The sequence below is a fragment of the Sorex fumeus genome, unplaced genomic scaffold, assembly GCF_029834395.1.
Source record: "Sorex fumeus unplaced genomic scaffold, SorFum_2.1 ptg000007l, whole genome shotgun sequence".
NCBI lineage: Eukaryota > Metazoa > Chordata > Mammalia > Eulipotyphla > Soricidae > Sorex > Sorex fumeus.
The window spans coordinates 7377927-7398545 of record NW_026606064.1 but is presented as its reverse complement, the minus strand read 5'-3'; the positions used below and the strand labels follow the sequence as shown (position 1 = coordinate 7398545).

The 20619-nt window shown below is 38.2% G+C and overlaps 2 protein-coding genes across 2 annotated transcripts; both read right to left on the bottom strand.

The window, feature by feature from the left end:
- Nucleotides 1-243: 243 nt before the first annotated feature.
- Nucleotides 244-1185, bottom strand: LOC130042913 (olfactory receptor 4C46-like). Its single transcript, XM_056135181.1, has one exon. It carries the CDS (start codon nt 1180-1182, stop codon nt 244-246), a length of 939 nt encoding a protein of 312 aa, XP_055991156.1. The 5' UTR covers nt 1183-1185.
- Nucleotides 1186-11166: 9981 nt separating this feature from the next.
- On the bottom strand, nt 11167-12105 carry LOC130041165 (olfactory receptor 4C46-like). Its single transcript, XM_056133210.1, has one exon. The coding sequence runs from the start codon at nt 12103-12105 to the stop codon at nt 11167-11169; it is 939 nt and encodes a 312-aa protein (XP_055989185.1).
- Between the last annotated feature and the right edge of the window lie 8514 nt (nt 12106-20619).

Here is a 20619-nt window from a genome sequence, read left to right as displayed (position 1 = left end):
TTCTTTTACCTTTTTTTAGCAGGCAGGCTTATGGATCTATTAAATAGATGAAATAGGAAAATGAAGCCCTGTTTTGCATAGTTCTAAATATGCAAAGTTTCAAAACAAGTGGTCTTGGTTTATTTTTTTTATCACAATAGTTCTGCTGCCCTCACTATATTAACAGTATTATTTCAACTTATGTCCTATAAAGATTATCCACAGTGGGTGGATAATCTTACTCTTGCCTCAGTTTAATGGATTCTAAGACTCATTTAGGGTCACCTGAAGTCGCTTTCTACTACACAATTTCCTAATGGCATTTTTCATCTGGGAATTTCTCAAGGTATAGATTAAGGGATTTAGCATGGGCGTTATCATAGTATAGAACACAGCAACAGCTTTATCAATAGGCAAAGTAACTGCAGGTCTCATATACACAAAAACACAAGGCACAAAGAATAAGACAACCACCACGATGTGGGAGATGCAAGTAGAGAGAGCCTTGCGCCTTGCCTCCAAGCTGTGGTTCCTTAGGGAGCACAGGATGGAGACATAGGAAGCCATGAGGATAAGAAAATTTAACAGACAGATGAACCCACTGTTGGCCGCAACAAAGAGCCCTAGAGTGTGAGTATCAGTGCAGGCAAGATTAAGTAAGGGACTCAAATCACACATGAAGTGATCAATGACATTTGGCCCACAGAAGGGTAATGGGATGATGAAGAGGAGCTGTATGGTTGCATGAAGTAAACCACCTGTCCAGACCACTCCCATCAGCAGGTTGCAGACCCTCCAGTTCATGATGGTTGTATAGTGCAAAGGTTTGCAGATGGCCACATAGCGGTCATAGGCCATCACAGCCAGCAGGATGACCTCAGACCCTCCAAAGAAGTGTTCCCAAAAGACTTGGGCCATGCACCCACTGAATAGGATGGTTTTCTTTTCACTGAGGGAAGTTATGATCAGTTTGGGAGTACTGACGGAGGAATAGCAGGCATCAATAAAAGAGAGATAGGCCAGGAAATAGTACATGGGTGATCCCAGTAATGGGCTGGCACTGATGGTGACCACAATGAGTACATTTCCTACCACAGTAGAGATGTAGATCATTAGAAACAAAGCAAATACAATTTTCTGCATTTTTGGATTCTCTGTAAGTCCGAGCAGAATAAACTCTGTCACATTGTTGATATTCTCCATGTGTTCCACGTAATGGTTGATTACCTGGAAGGAAATTTTTTACTAATGAAAAAGTTCATTAAGTTTTAAATGTCTTTGCAGCACTGTTCACAATAGACAGAATCTGGAAATGACCGAAGTACCTGAGAACAGATGAATGATTAAAGAAACTTTGGTACATTTACACAATGGAATACTATGCGACTGTTAGGGAATATGAAGTCATAAAATTTGCTTATAAGTGGATGGTCAGGGAGAGTATCATGCTAATTGAAATGAGTCATAAAGAGAGAGACAGATATAGAATGACTGCACTCATTTGTGGAATATAAAATATCATAATATGAGACTAACACACGAGGACAGTAGAGACAAGGGCCAGGAAGATCGCTCCATAGTTGGCAGCCTGCTTTAAGACCTGGGTAAGAAGGCAGAAGGGATCACTAAGTCAATGACAATTGGAGGGATTGCTTGGGATGGGAGATGTGTGCTGAAGGTAGATAAAGGACCAAACGTTATAACCTCCCAGTATCTGTATTGCAAACCATAATACCCATGGGTAGAGAGAAAGAGGGAAATTGTCTGCCATAGAGGCAGGGAAGGGGTCATACAGGGTGGGAAGGGAATACTGGGGACATTGGTGGTGGAAAATGTGCACTGGTGGAGGGTTGGGTGTTCAATAATTGTATGACGGAAACTCAAACATGAAAGCTTTGTAAGTGTAGCTCATGGTGATTCAATAAAAAAGTTTAAATGTCTATTAAGTATTAAATACCTGGATTCTATTGCGTTAACAATTCCCCTGAGAGTTTTATTACTAGATGGTAGAAAACATTACGAATTGTTGAAAATTACAAATTACTTCCCAGCTGAATACTATGTGTATGTTCACATGAAGTATGAACACTCAACATAAAAACTATGAAAACACTCATGAGGAACTTTGGTAAATAACATCATGCGACTTTAATTAGAATATTTAATTGCTAAATAGAAATAGTTGCATAAGCAGCAATATCACAGGATAAAAAGAGACTTTTAAAACTTATTTAAAAACGACGGATGTATAGTTAAGCAATAGTTTTGTAATCTCTAGAAAACACTAATCCTTTAGAGGTTACTGAGAATGTGAATGGAGGAATGAAGAGAAATGTGATAAAAAGCGATCCTTGGATTTTACTCTAGTTAAAGTCATTGTATGTCTTGGAAGAAATGTGTTAGCAGGTAAAAGGTAGATGCAAGAGGTCCAGTAGCAGACTATCAATAGTTGAAGTCAGGAGCCCTGGGCATATTGGATGTGGAGAGGCAAGGTATCTATATCTATATATCAATACCACTGAAGACACTAAATACAGACACAAACTGTAATTATTAAATCTAAGGCAGACTGGGAGTGGGATGGAAGGAGGGAACTGGGGACATTTGTGGTAGAAAATGTATACTGGTGAAAGGAAGAATATCGGAACATTGTATGATTGAAACCCAATTATGGACAACTTTGTAACTGTTTATCTCATGGTGATTTAATTAAAAGATGTGTCTATTAAAGCGGCAGGGTGGGGGTTGAAATGAAACTGGGGACATTGGTGGATGGATGTCGATGCTGGTGGTGGGATTAAAGTTGGAACAATGAATTTCAAAGACTCTATTATTGAGAACTTTGTTAATCATGCTATCTACATAGTAATAAAAGGAAGAGCAATCAGGCAAAGAATATAAGGAATATAAGACACAAAATCTTCTTAAAAGTGGTATAATGAATGCATGCTTCCTAATATTAATGACTTAATAATGACTCTAACATATATTTTTAAATGATTTATTTCTAAGTCTATTGTATAGGAACAAATGCTTTTCATATTTGGCTCTTTTTCAAATTGGTATGAACTCTTTGATTAGTATATAATCTACTTTTTAGATTAGAAAACATTGAATTAATGTTAATAATTATAATGATATTATGTGAGCAGAGAAAAAGGGAGAAAGTCAAGATTAGGCTATTCTCATTTTTATCTCCAAATACCTAGTTTATACTGAATAGTAATAATAAACAATATTAAATTAGGAATATATTTTGTATATAACTGATAATTATAGTACTATTTTGGAGGCAACTGGAGAAATCTTGTCAGAAGACAAACTTGTATGTAATAAATCTATACATATACATACACAATGACAACTTTAAACTGCTAAATAGTAAAATGGCATTTATTGAATGATCTTTTAATTATCCCCTCTCCCATAGAACATTTCCCCATCTGCAAAACCAGTTAAAAAAAACCTAGGTCCCCAGATTAAAAAATGTTGAAATAGACTGTTCAAAATGTTTAAATATATTAATTTGAGAATTCGAAGTGAATCAGTGATAGATTTTGGCACTTTGGTTAGTGGTAGAGGTATATTAACTCTGCTCATCAAAGCATAAATGCTAACACTATTGCAACTACATTGCCTCAACTACAATAAAAACAGCAAACTCAGTTGTTCTGTGATTAGTTGAGGGAACACATACATAAAGATATTCATCACAGTCTCTGGACACAAAGATGATTTTCATTTGTTTTTATGACTAGACATATTAGTGTGATATGAAGAATAAAAAGGTTGAATCTAGTAACTTTTAATAATAATACTAACAGAAAAATATCTAATTAGTTAAAAGGCTCATGAAGGATCATCACCCATTTTATTCTCAAAGAGGGAGCAGATTCATAATTCTGAGCAGTTTTTCTTTGGTAGGGTTCTCCATGCGTGTGCTCGGATGAAATAGCAGATTTTTTAAATGCCAGTTAATAAAAATATGTTTTCTTCTGTGTATGTGAAGTAAAGTCAAACTTCATTTTTATCCTCTCTTAAATAAGAGATGTTTGATGGTAAGGTGTTTAATGGAAAATATGGTGTCATTGACAAAGAGATGGAATAATCCTCCAATTATCTGAATCACTATGAAACTTAAAAATTTTAGTTGTCACATTTAGATAGTGATGCTTATGTACTTAACTTCTGAAAATTTATATTGAGAGTTAAATATACTATGTCTCCATAAAAATATTAAAGATAATCAATGTGTATACGAACCTTTAATACAAATTATAGGTATTGCAAACTTGCCTTAGCTGTTTTAGATGATCTTGATATTTAGTGGTGCTCAGAACTAATCTCATCTTCCAACTGATTGCATTTGTAGTAAGTAGCATTAAATAAGTCATCCTTGGGAAGAACCTGTTGAGATAATTCACAAATAAATGAGCATTTGTTAAAAAAAATTGATGCATTCAACATGTACAATGAAAACTCATTCTAAGTGCATAAACCCTCATAAAAGAAAATGTTCTTACGGGTCCAAGTATTTTTGTCTAACCTCTTGACACAAGACATTTTTTCATAGAAAGCCTCTGTAGCGCCTGTTTTCAGATTTTAGTAGGAATGGATTCACTTGAAGCAACCTGTAGACACTGGCTCGTCAATATGACTCTGTTCCTGCAGGGCAAAAGACGCTGGAAGCATAATCAAGTGATTCCCTTTGCTCTTCATGTGTCCTGCTCTCTCGAGAGCTGAATGGTAACTAGGAGTAATTTCACCTTGACCTTTACGGGTTTTCATAAAGTTTGGGGATCTGGCCTTATTGCAGCTGTTTTCTCTCCCAGGAATTAATTATTTCTTTTTTTCAGAAAGGCTTTGTCTTGGAGGTAGATATTCTGGGGAGACAGGTTTTGCCCAAAAGTAGAGAGAGAGTCTGGGGAATATTGTCGGCCATGGAGGCAGGGGGAGGGTGGGAAAGGGGGCATATACCGGAGATACTGGTGGTGGGGAATGTACACTGGTGGAGGGATGGTGTTTGATTATTGTGTGATTGTAACCCAAACATGAAAGCTTGTAACTATCACACAGCGATTAAATAAAAAAAATTTTTAAAAAAAGAAATAGCTACTTTTGATAAGGAAATTGTATACGTTGCCTTTAGAACGCAGACATGGGACAGTCCCCTTTCTCTTTTGAATTTGGATTTTTAGGAAAGAGATTGTCAGGCATCAGTCATCCTGCCAGAGTGTGGGCATTTGGTGGGATATAGTTTCCCCAAGAAATCACCTCACAGAATTTCTATTTCTGATTGATATACAGAAATATTGCAATAAATTACATAAAAGCCACAATAGTGAGAGCATCCAATTATTAAATGCCACATTACAGTTCTTCATTCTAAATGCTATTTCTCATCACTCCTCAGCAAGATTTATTGATGTATAGGATCAGGTAAAGTTACATTAATATACATAATTTGATGTTTTGATTTAAGAATATTTTCTGATATAGGTATACTTAGTGCTCTAATCAATCTATTTAACATATTAGTCAAGTACAAACTTACTATTTTTTATTGCCAGAACACTCTATGTATCCTCTGAAAATTTCTAGTATAGAATACAAAATATTTTTTTAAAATGACATTACTACTTAATAAATTTCCAGAAACCATTCATCTTGCATTATGAAAGTTTATATGCCTTTTTAGTATTTTAACTTTAAAATGTTTTTATTGTAGTTGAGATAACATGGTTACAGCGCTTTCATTTTTCATGCTTTTGCTATACATACCTTCTGTACCTTCTCCCAAACCCAAATACCAAAGACCTTACACCACCACTGTTGTATTACATCCAGTTTGCCTATTATTCCTGCCAAATCTTATGCCACATGAAGTTTAATAATTTTAGTTTTGTAGTCAAAGTTCAAGAGTTTGTTTTTATTAGATGTCACCCATTTCTTTGCCTACTGTTTTAATTGTTTTATATTTGCAGTGTTGCTACACCAGGCTCACCCCAGAGTGCTAGGATCTTTCCACCACTATTATAAATTTCCTTCCCTCCCCTCCTCCCCTTTAATATTTTCAGATCACATTTCTTTTGGGTATTTTCACCGGGGATGGAGGAAGCATGAAGCAGAGTGGAAGAGAAAAGAGAATAGCAAATCAGCACGGGATTTAAAATGCCTTCCTAAGGCTTGAGGATGCTGAGTGCAAAGGTCTAATGGAAGTTTGTCTTCTTTTTGGTTAAATTCAATCTCTGTGAAATACAAAGTTTTTAATGAATGAATTTCAGGCATAAAATGTTGCAGTTCCTTCACAAGTCATCAGTGTCTACTTCACCCCATAATGTCCCCAGTTTCCCTCCTGCCCCCATTTCCACACCAGTCTGCCTCTACGGAAGGCACCTTTTCCTTCTTTTTCTTTTTCCTTTTAAGCACTGTTTTATAATACTGTTGTAGATAGGGTATCACGCATATCACTTTGCCTCTTTTCAGCACCCAGTGCCCCTCTAGATTGACCCCTTCCCTCCATCATTGTCATAATGTTCCTTTCTATGACTTAGTCACTCCTACCCCCCACTTGTGTGTTTTCCCCAACCCCTACCCAATGGCAAACTTCCTACTGAAGACCAGCTTTCATGCTTTGTATTTCCATTGCCTCTGGGCACTTGTTTTACCCCTACTATGTTCCCTTATGTCCTGCATTTAAGAGAGATAATTCTGTGTCTGTCCCTCTCCCTCTAATAACTTCACTCAGCATGATATTCTCCAGATTCATCCACATTCATCTCCAGATTGAAGGAATGACTCCATCTTTTATTTTTAACTACTGAGTAGTTTTCCATTGTGTATATGTATTACTTTCTTTATTCAGTCATTTGTACCTGGGCATTTGGGTACAAATTTTGTCTAATGTGAATAGTGCTGGAATGAATGCAGATGTCTTTTCTGCTTCGTGTTTTGGGGTATACTGCAAGAAGTGCAATTGCTGGGTCACATCGAAGCTAAGTTTCTAGGTTTTTTTTTTAAAGAGTTATAATATTGTTTTCCAAGAAGACTGAATCAGTTGACGTTCCCACCAGCAGTGAATGAGGTTCCCTTCTTCCCCACATTCACGCCAACACTGATTGGCGGTGGTTCTTTTAAATCTGTGGGAGTCCCTCTAGAGTGAGATGGTATCTCATTATTGTTTTGATTTGCATCTCCCTGATGCCCAGGGAGCACTTTTTTCATGTGCCTTTTGGCCTTTTGTATTTTTTCTTCGAGGAAGTTTCTGTTCATCTCTTCTCCTCATTTCTCATTTTCCAATGGGGTTGGATGTTTTATTGTTGTAAAATTCTACCAGTGCTTTATGTATCTTGGATATTAGCCCTTTATCAGATGAATTGTGGGCAAATAGTTTCTCTCAGTCTGCGGCAGGGAGGGTCCTGTGTATTCTGATCCTAATTTCCTTTGAGCTGCAGAAGCCTTTTAATTTAATGTAGTCCCATTTGTTTATCTTTTTCTTTTTGCTTGATTCGCAAATGCATTGACTCCTTAAATATGCCTCGAGCTTCAATGTTATGGAGAGTTCTGCCTATGTTTTCTTTCTTTCTTTCTTTCTTTCTTTCTTTCTTTCTTTCTTTCTTTCTTTCTTTTTTTTTAGTCTTTTGGTTTTTGAGCTACACACCTTACTCAGGGCTTATCCACATCTCTGCACTAAGGGATCACTACTGGCTGGCTTGGGAGCCTATATGGGAGAGCAAGGATCAAGCCCAGGTTGGCTGTGTACAAGGCAAATGCCCTACTCACTGGACTATAGCTCTGGTCCATTTTTTCTTCTATGTAATTTATAGGTTAAGGTACAATATTGACATCATCCACTCTGATTTGATACTTAGAAAGGTACCTGAGTTCAATTTAAATTTTTTTTTTTTTGCCTGTGGTCAAGAAATTTTCCAATACTATGTGTGGAAGAAGCTTACCTTGTTCTATTACATACTTTCCCTCCTTTGTAAAAGATTAACTGACCATATACCTGAGGGTCTGTTTCTGGATTTTCAGTTTTCTTAGCAGTTTGAGTTTTGACTTGAAAATAATAGTAGAGACTTGTCAGATTAACAGTGTGTGCCAACCCCATCCTCTTTGTGGGGGAGCAGCCATTCCTGAGGTTAGCTCTTACCTACAGACACCCTTGGCCCAGCTCAGAGAGTCTCTTGACAATATCATCTAGAACCAATAGACTTGAGGCAGACTCAAGGTTATACAGACTCTTGGTAGCTGTGATCCTGCCAAGACAGGTGCACAAACCCAGTAGCACACCAATATGCTCACAGGGTATTGTATAGTTCATCCCTAAGGGTGAAAGGAGGGGAATGAAAGGAGAAGGGTGTGATATGGAAGGAGGAGATGAAGATAGAAGAGTCAAGCATCAAAAATCAAGAGTCAAGTGGTGATTGGAGAACAGAGAGGCAAGGAGCAGAGGATTGGCAATCAGGGTTGCTTGACATCATGGGAAGGTTCCTATTTCTGTGGCTGCTGCAGTAGGCAGAGATATTTTTTAAGGAGAGAGCTGTAACACAGAAGACTGCCAGTGTTTGGCATGCTAATCTTAAACATGATTCACAAGTGCCCATACCTGGCTGCTACTGTTTGTAACATAATCACCTATGTTTTTTTTTCTTTTTTAAACTTCTGGATCATTAAATGTTACTAACAAGCAAATTGATTAGTAGAAATTTTTACATATATTCCCAAACTAATAAAATTTTGCTTAGAGAAAACTATTTTAGACTACAGAAATTTCAATATATTTTATGTCCTCGATAAGTCTTGTATATTCACACCATAAAAACTAACACTGTTGTATATGCTGGGGGAAAAGACAGCTCAGATTGAGAAGGAACCACCAAGTAAAGGGTGCCAGGAGGACTCTCTCGGTATGAGATGTGTGGGCTGAAAGTAGACAATAAACCAAACATGATGGCCACTTAATACCTCTATTGCAAACCACAACACCCAAAAAGAGAGAGAGAGAGAGAGAGCAAGAGGGAATGCCCTGCTACAGAGATGGGGTAGGTTGAGGGGACGTGGTGGGGGTGATGAGAGAGAGATGCTGGGACCATTGGTGGTGGGAAATGGGCACTGATGGAGGGATGGATACGCGATCATTTTATGACTGAAACACAAGTACGAAAGTTTGTAAGCCTGTAACTGTACCTGGTGATTCACTAATAAAAATAAATAAATAAAAATAAAAGAGTAAAAAAAAAACCCTAACACTATTGAATCATGGTGAGGCCATGCCTTAATAAATAAAAGCAATTATTCAGAAGAAGAATGACTTCTGGGTTATTTTCATGTGATTTGATAGAAAATAAAATCAGTAAAACTTGCATTTGAGAGAGAGGGTGAGACTCAGATGGACAAAACGGAGCAATACTGAGTGTTCTTGTGTCATAAACACAAAGAATACATAAAAGCTGAAGAGAACACCTAAAAACTGAAGAGACTCGATAAGGAGTCTCAGTTGGAAAATTTGATAAAGAAAATAAATGTCATCACCTCAGGAAGACTTAGCTCTGCAGAAGAGTCCAATGTTACATAGTTTTTCACCTACAGGAGGGTAGCAGAGAAGCAGGGGCTGAAAGAGAAAGCGGGCTGCAAGTCAGTACCAGACAGCAAATATGAACCTAAAGGGGGAAGGAGGTGAATTCAAAGAACTTGCAGATCATTAGTTTTATATTGGCACTTGCTAGGTTGAAATCAGACTCAAGTCTTGGCGAGCCCAACCCAGTAGGCTAGACTTCTGCTTCCTGTGGGAGTAGGAGTCAGCCATTCTCAAAGAGAACAATGCCCTATAGCATATTACTGCTCAATCACAACATAATTTATTATTTCATTTGTCTTTTACTGGGCTGGAGCGATATCACAGCGGGTAGGGCATTTGCCTTGCAAGTGGCCAACATGGCTGACCCGAGTTCGATTCCTCCACCCCTCTTGGAGGGCCCAGCAAGCTACCGAGAGTATCTTGCCACATGGAAAAGCCTGGCAAGCTGCCCGTGATGTATTCGTTCTGCCAAACACAGTAACAATTGTCACAGTGGACACGTTACTGGGCCTGCTCGAGCAAATCCATGAACAACAGAAGGACAGTGTCTTTTATTACACAGCAAGTTTATGAATCTATATACATGGATGAACTTGTTTGGTTCTAAATATACAAAAAGTTACAATAAAGAGTGGCTTTGGTTATTTTATTTTCTCTTTACTTGCAATAGTTCTGCTTCCCCCTATCTATTGACAGTAGGGTTCAATTTATTTCCTTATTGCATAGGCATTTATCACTGAGATTACCCACAATACCTCTTTTACAGCCAAATTAATGTTAGAATCTGTAGGGTAACATTAGTTTGTCTTTTCGCTTTGCCACAGGAAGTTTAGGTCTATTGGGTTACTCCCAACAGAGTGCTCCCATTCCTCTCTGTTTATTTATAACCTCTTTCTTTGTACTCTGTTGACTTGTAAATATTGTTTTTCTCTTCTTCTTAAGTCCTTTGCATAGCTAATTCAGAGCAATGTCCTTTTTGTATGGACACAAGAAGACAGCTAATGCTATGATTTTATAACTTGGGAGTTAATTGACTCTGAATGATATTTACCTCCTGGACATCTGTTCTTTAGACTTAAGCCTCAGTTGACCTTACTTCCTAGCACCCCAAAAAGCAGGGTCACGAAGAGGTACTGGATGGACCAAGTGCAAGCTGTGAGCTATGTGCTACCCTGGCATCAAAATGGGCCTGGCCAAAGTACTATAATACTTAACTGTAAGTTAAGAGCATGGTCATGGACAAATTCCGTCTTGATTCAAAAAGTAATAACTATATTTGGGCCCTGCTAAGGTTAGGAAAGATTAATCTGTCCTGAGCACTGTAGTCTGTGTCTGTGGCGAGATGTTCCCAGGAGAGCCACCCTACAGGCTCAATCTGTTTCTTACTGTGTCCATACAATAAAGGACATTGCTTTGAATTAACTATACAAAGGACTTAAGGAGAAGAGAAAAACAATATTTACAAGTTAACAGAGCACAGAGAAAGAGGTTACAAGTAAACACAGAGTAAAGGGAGCACTGTGATGGGAGTAACTCAATAAACTTAAGCTCCTTGTGGTAAGGCAGAAGGGACAAACCAATGTTATCCTACAAGGATCCAGGCAAACTCATTGGTCAGCTGAAATGATTTGCCTTGTACACAATTTCCTAATGGCATTTTTCATCTGGGAATTTCTCAAGGTGTAGATTAAGGGGTTTAGCATGGGAGTTATCATAGTGTAGAACACAGCAATTGCTTTGTCAATGGATAAAGTAGCTGCAGGTCTCAGGTACACAAACACGCAGGGCACAAAGAATAAGATGACCACTGTGATGTGAGAGGCACAGGTGGAGAGAGCTTTGCTTTTTGCCTCGAAGCTGTGGCCCCGCAGTGAGCACAGGATGGCTCCATAGGAGACCATGAGGAGAATAAACGTTAACAGACACATGAACCCACTATTGGCAGCAACAAAGAGCCCCAGAGTGTGAGTATCAGTGCAGGCAAGACTGAGTAAAGGTATAAGTTCACACATGAAGTAGTCAATGACATTTGGACCACAGAAGGGTAATGGGATGATGAAGAGGATCTGTATGGTTGCATGAAGTAAACCTCCCATCCAGACAACTCCCACCAGCAGACCACATACTCGCCAGTTCATGATGGTTGTATAATGCAAAGGCTTGCAGATGGCCACGTAGCGGTCAAAGGCCATTATAGTAATCAGGATGACCTCGGCACCTCCGAAGAGATGTTCCCAAAAGACCTGGGCCATGCACCCATTGAATAGGATGGTCTTCTTTTCACTGAGAGAGTTTATGATCAGGTTGGGAGTACTGACCGAGGAATAGCAGACATCAATAAAAGACAGATAGGCCAAGAAATAGTACATAGGTGACCCCAGTAATGGGCTGGTATTGATAGTGACCACAATGAGCACATTTCCTACCACAGTAGTGATGTAGATGATGAAAAACACAACAAATACAATTTTTTGCATTTTTGGATTCTCTGTAAGTCCTAGTAGAATAAACTCTGTCACATTGTTGCTGATCTCCATTTCTTTCATGTGATGTTTAATTTTATAATCTGAAAAGAGAATTTTCATGAATGAAACAGATTCATCAATGTTCTTATTCATTTAATTAATATATACTTGGGTCCCATAAACCTATCAATGTTTCTAACTGTTTGTTTTTAGATAGTAGAAAATGTTATGAATTGTTAAAAACTTCTCAAATAGCTTCCCAAGTGAGCCTTGTATTGAACGTCAAGGTGAGAAACTTGTATAGTACACAAGCAGGAAGTTTTAATTAGATTATTCAAACTCTTAATTGAAATCATATCAGAGTGAAAACAAAATAAATATTAAAGGACAGGTAGAAGATTTAAGTGAATATAATGAATATAAAGCTAAGAAATTACATATAATCTTTAGGAAATTATAATCCTTGGACATTTATTGATAATGAGGGTGAAATATTAAGAAAAAATTTATAAATATCTTTGTAAGTTTTGGAATAAATCAATTTTGGCTCAGCAGTGACTGGATGGTAGATATAGGAACCCTAGCTGTAATTTATAGATAATGGTTGAATAATGAGTAACTGGGAATTGGCACTGGGAATATAAAGGATGATTATATAAACTGTTTATCAGTATTCATAATGAATGCATGTTTCCAAATTTAATGACCATAATGCTTTAGTATGCAGTTTCATGTGATTAATTTCTACGTATATGATATAGTATCAAATGTTTTCTATATCTTTTCTCTTTTCACACTGGTAACAAATTCTTTGCTTGGTGTACTCTTTCTACACAAGGAAAACTTAAGATTAATCTTAACAATTTTAATGATGTTATTTCAGAATTACTGAGAATTTAGCTCTAATGTTTTTGTCATTTGTTGATTTAATCCTTACTTGAATATTACAAGATATTTGATAATAAAAATTTATAATTTTTTATACATTGGGGAATAGAAGCGAAAGGGTCAAGGGCCCTTCTAAAGGTAAAAGAGTGCCAAGTGCAACTTCATGTTATTCTTATTGTTTTTAACTCTATTCTTAATAGTTACCAAATATTATTTTTTTATAATAAGCAATATTGAATTAGTAATGTTCAATGATAAATACTTTTTATATGTATATGATAAAGATGATATAAATTTGTCTGTATGTCTTTAGAGAACAACATTATTAGCAGACACAAATGTGTGCCACCATTGAACTCCCAAATAAAATGTGAAATTTTATTTTTGAATTACTAGTTAATCTTGGGGCTGGAGCAATAGCACAGCGGTAGGGCATTTGCTTTGCACACAGCTGACATGGCTGGCCCGATTTCAATTCCTCCGCACCTCTCGGAAGCCCGGCAAGCTACCGAGTGTATCTCACCCACACTGCAAAGCCTGCAAGCTACCTATGATGTATTAGATATACCAAACACAGTAACCACAAGTCTCACGATGGAGATGTTCAAATCAATGAACAATGGGAGGACAGTGACAGTGAGAGTGACGTTTAATCTTGACCTCTGTATTAGACTCAATTTCTACCTTCTGCAAAATAGTTTTAAAATGAGCCTCCAGGTTCTTCTACAGCGTATTATTAAAAGATTCTTCAGAGTGGTTAAATTATTGGCTTGATGGCTAGGGCTGAATTAGAACACAGATGTAGGATCTTTGACAATTTGGTGGTGGTTGTAGTGAAGTAACTTAGCATACCAGAAAAACCTTGGTGTACTTACCTTGTTGCCCAAACTAAAATGAAAAGGAAAACAGATCAAAATCCTTTTGCTACTACTTACAGCTCTACAGTATCTTCAGTTTTTGTTTTCCACCTATATGCTTCATAGTCCGTGATCACACTCACTTCACAGATTATTATGTGAATTATTGAAAGAACATATAATGACATTAATTACAATTTGGTTGACACAGAAATTACTTTCATTTGTTTTAATGACTGTATGCACTTGTGTCCTATGAAGAATGATCAGTTTTATTAATATATAAAGATGTCTAATTCTGAAATTCTCAAGAAGGATCACCATAAGTTTTTTCTCAAAAGGTAACAGAGACTCAATTCATATCAAATTATCTCAGCTAGAATTCTCCATGTTCACATTTAGCTGCCAGATAAGTCATGCCATTTAGTAAAATCTGTTTTTTTTTTGTGTAGTGAAATACAGTTAGATTTTGTCTTATCCTCTTTATTGCTTAGTTTCTTAGTTAGATGTCTCATAAAAAGTGTGATATTTTTGACAAAGAGGTGTCAAAAATTAAGTGAATCACTATGAAACTTAAAATTTTTAATTCTCAAGTTAGGTTTGTAATTATATCTCAAGATATAAGTAATTATATCTTAAAGAATTGTGTTGAGAATCAAATACTCTATGCCTGCATCGGAAAACTGTTAGAGATGATGAATGTATTTATGAAAAGAATAATATTTGGTATCAAAATTACTGGAAAACTTACCTTAGCTGCCTTAGATGGTCTTGATATTTGGTGGTGCTCAGAATCAATCTCCTTCAGACTGTATATTTGTAACATAGAATGTCAACTATGAAAGCAACATAACACTTGGGAAGAACCTATTGAAATAATTCACCATCAAATAAGCATTTGTTAAGCGTTTGGAAACACTGAACATTTCCAAATTAAGAAAGATTCCATAAATCTTTTAAAAAGAAAGTGTTCTACTCTTTAGAGTCAGAAATTTCTATTCTTTTTCAAAACAGAGAACCTGAGTAGAGCTTGTTTTCAGGCTTAATAAGAATAGATTTTATTGAATCACTCTATGGAGAAATGCTCTTCAATTCATGACTCTGGTCTTCCTGGGCAAGAGGCAGCCAGCCTGGAGGAAGCACATTTGGGTGGTTCACTCTGCCCATGATGAGTCTTGCTCTGCAAAGGGAATGTTAACTAAAGCCATCTCACCTTTCCCCGGAAAATATTTAAAGAGGTTTCCACAAAGGTTTGGGGATCTTGCCTCATTGGCTCTGTTTTCTCTCCCAGGAATTAATTATCTCTTTTGTCAGAAAGGCTTTGTCTTAGAAGTAGATACTCTCCAGAGACAGGTTTAAGAGATAACTATTTGTGTTTGGGGATTTGCATTCCCTGGTCTTGGCACCCACACCCGGACATTCTCCTTTCTCTTTGGAACCTGGATTTTTAAGAAAGCCATGTGTCACCTGAATAGACCCGAGTCAGTCATTCTCCCAGGGTGTGGACCTGTTATGGGTGTAGCTTCTTTAGTGACTCAAATCACATAGGAGGTGGTATTTTCTGACCATTATTCAACCATTATTGGATGACTGCTATAGATTGCTTAAAATCTAAATCAGATGAGGACACATAATTATTAATAGCCCATTTTAAGCTCTTGGCTCTAAATGATGTTTTGTTTATCCCTCAATCATAGACTTACTGAGAATTAGAACTACATGTATTTAAGTCATACACCTTAGTGTTATAAGGTTGCATGATGACATAGATATCCTTAATGGTGCAACAAGCAATTGAGTCATTCATTGAGCACATAGTTGCTGTTTTATTTTTTCATGTGTGGTGATATTTGCTCTCCGAATCATTTCAAATGCATAGTACAGAGTTAAAAATTATAACCACTACATGTATTTAATTTATATACTTTAATAGTTTCTTCTGCCCTTCTTGGAGAGCCTAGCAAGCTACTGAGAGTATTCTGCCTGCACGGTAAAGCCTGGCAAGTTACCTGTGATGTATTTGATATGCCAAAAACAGTAACAGCAATTCTCCACAATGGAGACATCTCTGGTGTCCGCTCGAGCAAATCGATGAAAAATGGGAGGATAGGGCTACAGTATAGTGCTACCTTAATATTGTGATCTAAGGATGCATCATGATATAAATACGCTTATTGGTACAACAAGCAATTGAAGTTATTCATTGAGTCTATAGTGACTATTTTTTATGTGTGGTGATATTTGTTCTCTAAATCATTTCAAATATACAACACAGATATTTAAACTATTGCCACAAAACTCTCTAATAGATTCTTCCTACATAATTGAATGTTGTATCTCTTGTTCAGCATCTATTTCTACCTCCCATATCATCTGTCTATTACCATATTCTTTATCATGGAGGCTAAACATGTTTACATTTCCACCAAGAGTGAATGAGTATTGCTTTTTCTCCATATTGTCTATTTGGCATGTGTTGTTTCTGTCCATAGTAATATCAGCCTTTTATACTGGTGTAAGGTTAAATCTCATTGTTTTTATATGCATTTCTATGATAACCAGTGATGATGTGCTTTCTCTTCATTTGTTGGCCATATGTATGTTTTTGGAGAAGTATCAGCTCTTGTTAATTTTTTTAATTTTAAATTATTTTATTTTTTAATTATTATTATTATTATTTAATAATTTATTTATTTATTGAATCACTGTGGGAAAAGTTACAAAGCTTTCAGGTTTAGGTCTCGGTCATGCAAATATCAAACACATTTCCTTTTACCAATACTTATTTTTCACCACGAAGAACCCCAATAAGCTCCCACCCCCCACCCCTCCCAATGCCTGTGAGGCAGATGAATTCTAGTTAACACTAGTTAACACTCTATCTACTTTGACTAGATTCATTGTTTTGATAAAAGATGCACCATTATTATTTAGAGTTTACCACCCCCCCCAAATCAGACATGCTGAAATGATTTGCTTTCTACATCTGGGTTCAAGAATTAAATGATGTAGCGCAGCCGCAAATGCGGCCACGTGATTTTGGATTTCTGCTATTTTACTTATTAACCCTTGAAGTATTTCTACTGAGAGTCAGATAATTAAGAGATTGGTTTCTATGCTCTGGAGTCATGGCCATGCCGGAGAGCCGCTCGTGTGGGGCAACTGGTGATCTCGGTAGGGGGTGAAGGACGGGCCGGAAAGCCCCCCTTCATATAAGGTTTTAGTTGCCCCATCACCACCCGCTCATACCTGGCTCTCCGCAAGGCTCCCATGCAGCTGCATCTTTCTTTCCAGAGGGGAGAGGGTGGAAGGGAGCAATACCCTTTCCCCTCCGGGCAGACATGGTGGCATAGTCCGTTCACTTTTCTGCTCCAAGCTGCTGGGTTCTGCATTAAGTCCTTGTGCTTCTGGGGCTGTGGCTGTGCCGGAGAGCCGTTCGTGGGGGGCAACTGGTGACCTCGGTAGGGCGTGAAGGATGGGCCGGAATGCCCTCCTTCCCATGAGGTTTTAGTCGCCCCATTACCACCGGCTCATACCTGGCTCTCCACAAGGCTCCCATGCGGCTGCCATCTTTCTTTCCAGAGGCAGCTCTTGTTAATTTTTTGAAAAGTTTTTGAGGTTTTTGGTCTTTTATAGATTTTGGATATTAGCCTTTTATCAGATCTATTGTGAGTGATTGAGTTCTACTATTCAATAGGATGTCTATGTGATGACATCTTTCAAAACAGAGAAATTGTTTTAGTTCGATGTGGTCCCATTGATTTATTTTTTTTGCTATTGTTTTCTTACATTCAGTGGTGCTCATAGTTTACTCCTGGTTCTTTGTTCAGATCTCACTCCAGGTAGAGATAGAATCAGCCATGAGAAAGACAAGTGCCTTAACCCCTTTAATAACTCTCTGGTAAATATTTCTGATACTTTGTCAATAGAGTAACTTGACAATGTCTCAGAGTCAACATCAAGGAGTGTTTTTCCAATTTAATTTGATGTGTTTCATTGATCTGGTCTAACATCTAAATTTTAGTTTAGTTTGCTTCATTTGTGTTCCATAATGTGAGATAGAGGTCCAGTTTAATCCTTTTGTCTATGATTAAGAATTTTTTTTCATGACATAAAATTTTATTTTAACTTTTAAATTATAACTTAGGTAACATGGTTACACTAGTGTTAGCATTTATGGTTTTGATATTCAAAGCTATTACTTCTCCACCATCAACATGCCAAATTTTGAAAGGACTTTTCTTTATCTACTTTATGTTCTTGATTTCTTTCTCATAAATTAATTTTTAATATATCTGAGAGTTTACTTTTGGGCTTTAAATTCTCTTCCATTTGTTAGAGTATCTGCTTTTATTTCCCTACCACACTTTTTTGATTACTATGATTTTATAGTTTTGCTTACAGTGGAAGAAAAGGATGACTTTTTTTCTCTGATTTGTTTTGGTATTTTGGAATTTATGAAGTGCCAAACATATTATAGTGTATTTTTTCTGCCTACTTGATGAATGTTGTTGGAATTTTGGGTCACATTGTATTGAATTTATATAATTTTGATATAGGATATTAAATTCAACTATTAATTCTTTCAATCTATCAGCACAGAATATTTTCCTGTTTTCTTGTGTCTTCTCTTTTAACATTAATTGATAGTTTCCAGTGGAAAAATATTTTATCACTTCAATTAAATTGATTCCTAGGTTCTTGATTATTTCTGATGTGATTGCAATGGAATTGCTTCTTGATTTCTTTTTTTTAAATGTAGGAGTACTTCTGTTTATTCAGCCACTGATTAGCTTATTGAATTGTGCATGAATTCCACCTTACTTTTTTCCCCCATTTTTTATAATTTTATTTATTGAGCGATAGCACAGTGGGTAGGGCGTCTGCCTTGCATGCAGCCAACATGGCCGACCCGAGTTCGATTCCTCCGCCCCTCTCGGAGAGCCCGGCAAGCTACCGAGAGTATTCGATATGCCAGACACAGTAACAACAAAGTCTCCAATGGAGACGTTACTGGGCCCGCTCGAGCAAATCGACGATCAACGGGAGGGCCTTTACTTTTACTTTACTTTTATTTATTGAATCACTGTGAGAGCAGTTACAAAGCTTTTGGGTTTAAGTCTCTGTCATACAATGAAACACCCATACTTTCACCAGTGCCCATTCTCCACCCCCAACAACCCCAGTATACCCCCATTCCACACCCTCCCCCTACCTGTGGGTCAGATGATTTCCACATTACTCTCTCTCTACTTTGATGACATTCAATATTTTTACACCAGACCCACCATTATTGGATTTGAGATTTTACCCCAACAGTCAGATCTGCTGAAAAAGCAACAGTAGACAACTTTTTTTCTATTGCTGGTTATGAATAAAATATGATGTTGTGTGGCTGCAGTAGTGACCACGCGATTTTGAAATTCTGAAATTTTAACACTTAAATCTGGAGGGAGTTCTGCCCAAACCTGCTGGGTTCCAAGATTTGCTCCTGAGTCTCTGGAATCATGGCCGTTAAGCAGCTTGATCAGGAGCCAGAAAGGCCATTCGTGGGTGATGACTTGGGATCTTGTTGGGACTGGGAGGACAGGACCGGCTCCACCCCCATCCTGTGTGGCCCAACAAGTTTCATCACTGCGGCCCAAGCTTGACTGTCCAATGGCTTCTGGTGGATGATGGCCACTGGGCCTCCAGGGGGAAGCAGGCGAAGGGACAACACCCTTTTCCCCCCTGGGGTGGCCCAGCGACAGTAACCTACTGTGGGGTCCGGACGCATTTCTGCCAAAAGCCACTGGGTTTTGAGATTTGTTTCTGAGTCTCTGGGACCATGGCCATTAAGCAGCTTGATCAGGAGCCAAAGAGGCCGTTTGTGGGCGATGACTTGGGATCTCGTTGGGACGGGGAGGACAAGACCGGCTCCACTCCCATTCTGTGAGGCCCAACAAGTTTCTTCACTGCGGGCCCAAACCTGACTGTCCAGTGGTCTCTGGAGGATGACGACCACCAAGCCGCCAAGGGGGAGCAAGCAGAGGGACAACACCCTTTCCCTCCTGGGGTGGTCAGGCAACAGTAACCTACTGTGGGGTCCGGACGCATTTCTGCCAAAAGCCACTGGGTTTTGAGATTTGTTTCTGAGTCTCTGGGATCATGGCTGTTAACAGCTTGATCAGGAGCCAGAGAGGCCATTCATGGGCGATGACTTGGGGTCTTGTTGGAGTGGGGAGGACAGGACCGGCTCCACCCCCATCCCGTGAGGTCCAAAATGTCTCATCACTGCGGGCCCAAACCTGACTGTCCAGTGGCCTCTTGAGTATGGCAGCCACCAGGCCGCCAGGGGGAACAGGCCAAGGCATGGAACCTATTCCCACCTGGATTGGCCCAGCACCGTTAACTTACTGCAGGGACCGAACACATTTCTGCCAAAAGCCGCTGGGTTTCCATAATTACAAAGCAATTTTTGCACATGCCAGTACCAGTTTGGGAATGTTTGTTATAAAAATCATGACCTAATGGGTGGGGCTTTACTCTGGGATGTCTGCTACCTATTGTAGTTTCTGGATTAAAGCTCCTGATTGTTTTTTTTTTGGTAACATCTGCCCTCCACTGTAGCCTGAAGAAAACTGTCCCTCCTATCCTGGGTGCTGCCAGTTGCCAGTATTTTTCTGACACAGTGTGTGCAGGCTCAAACTGACTCTCTGTACAGCCTTTGTGCCCAGTGTCCCATGTGTTAGTTTGGAGATTAATTATGGTGCAGTCATGTGGGGAAAGTTCTGATGCAGCTCTTGCTACAAGTCTACCAGATATATGGCAGTCATTAGCCTGTTGCTTGGGATCAAAGCTCTGGAACCAA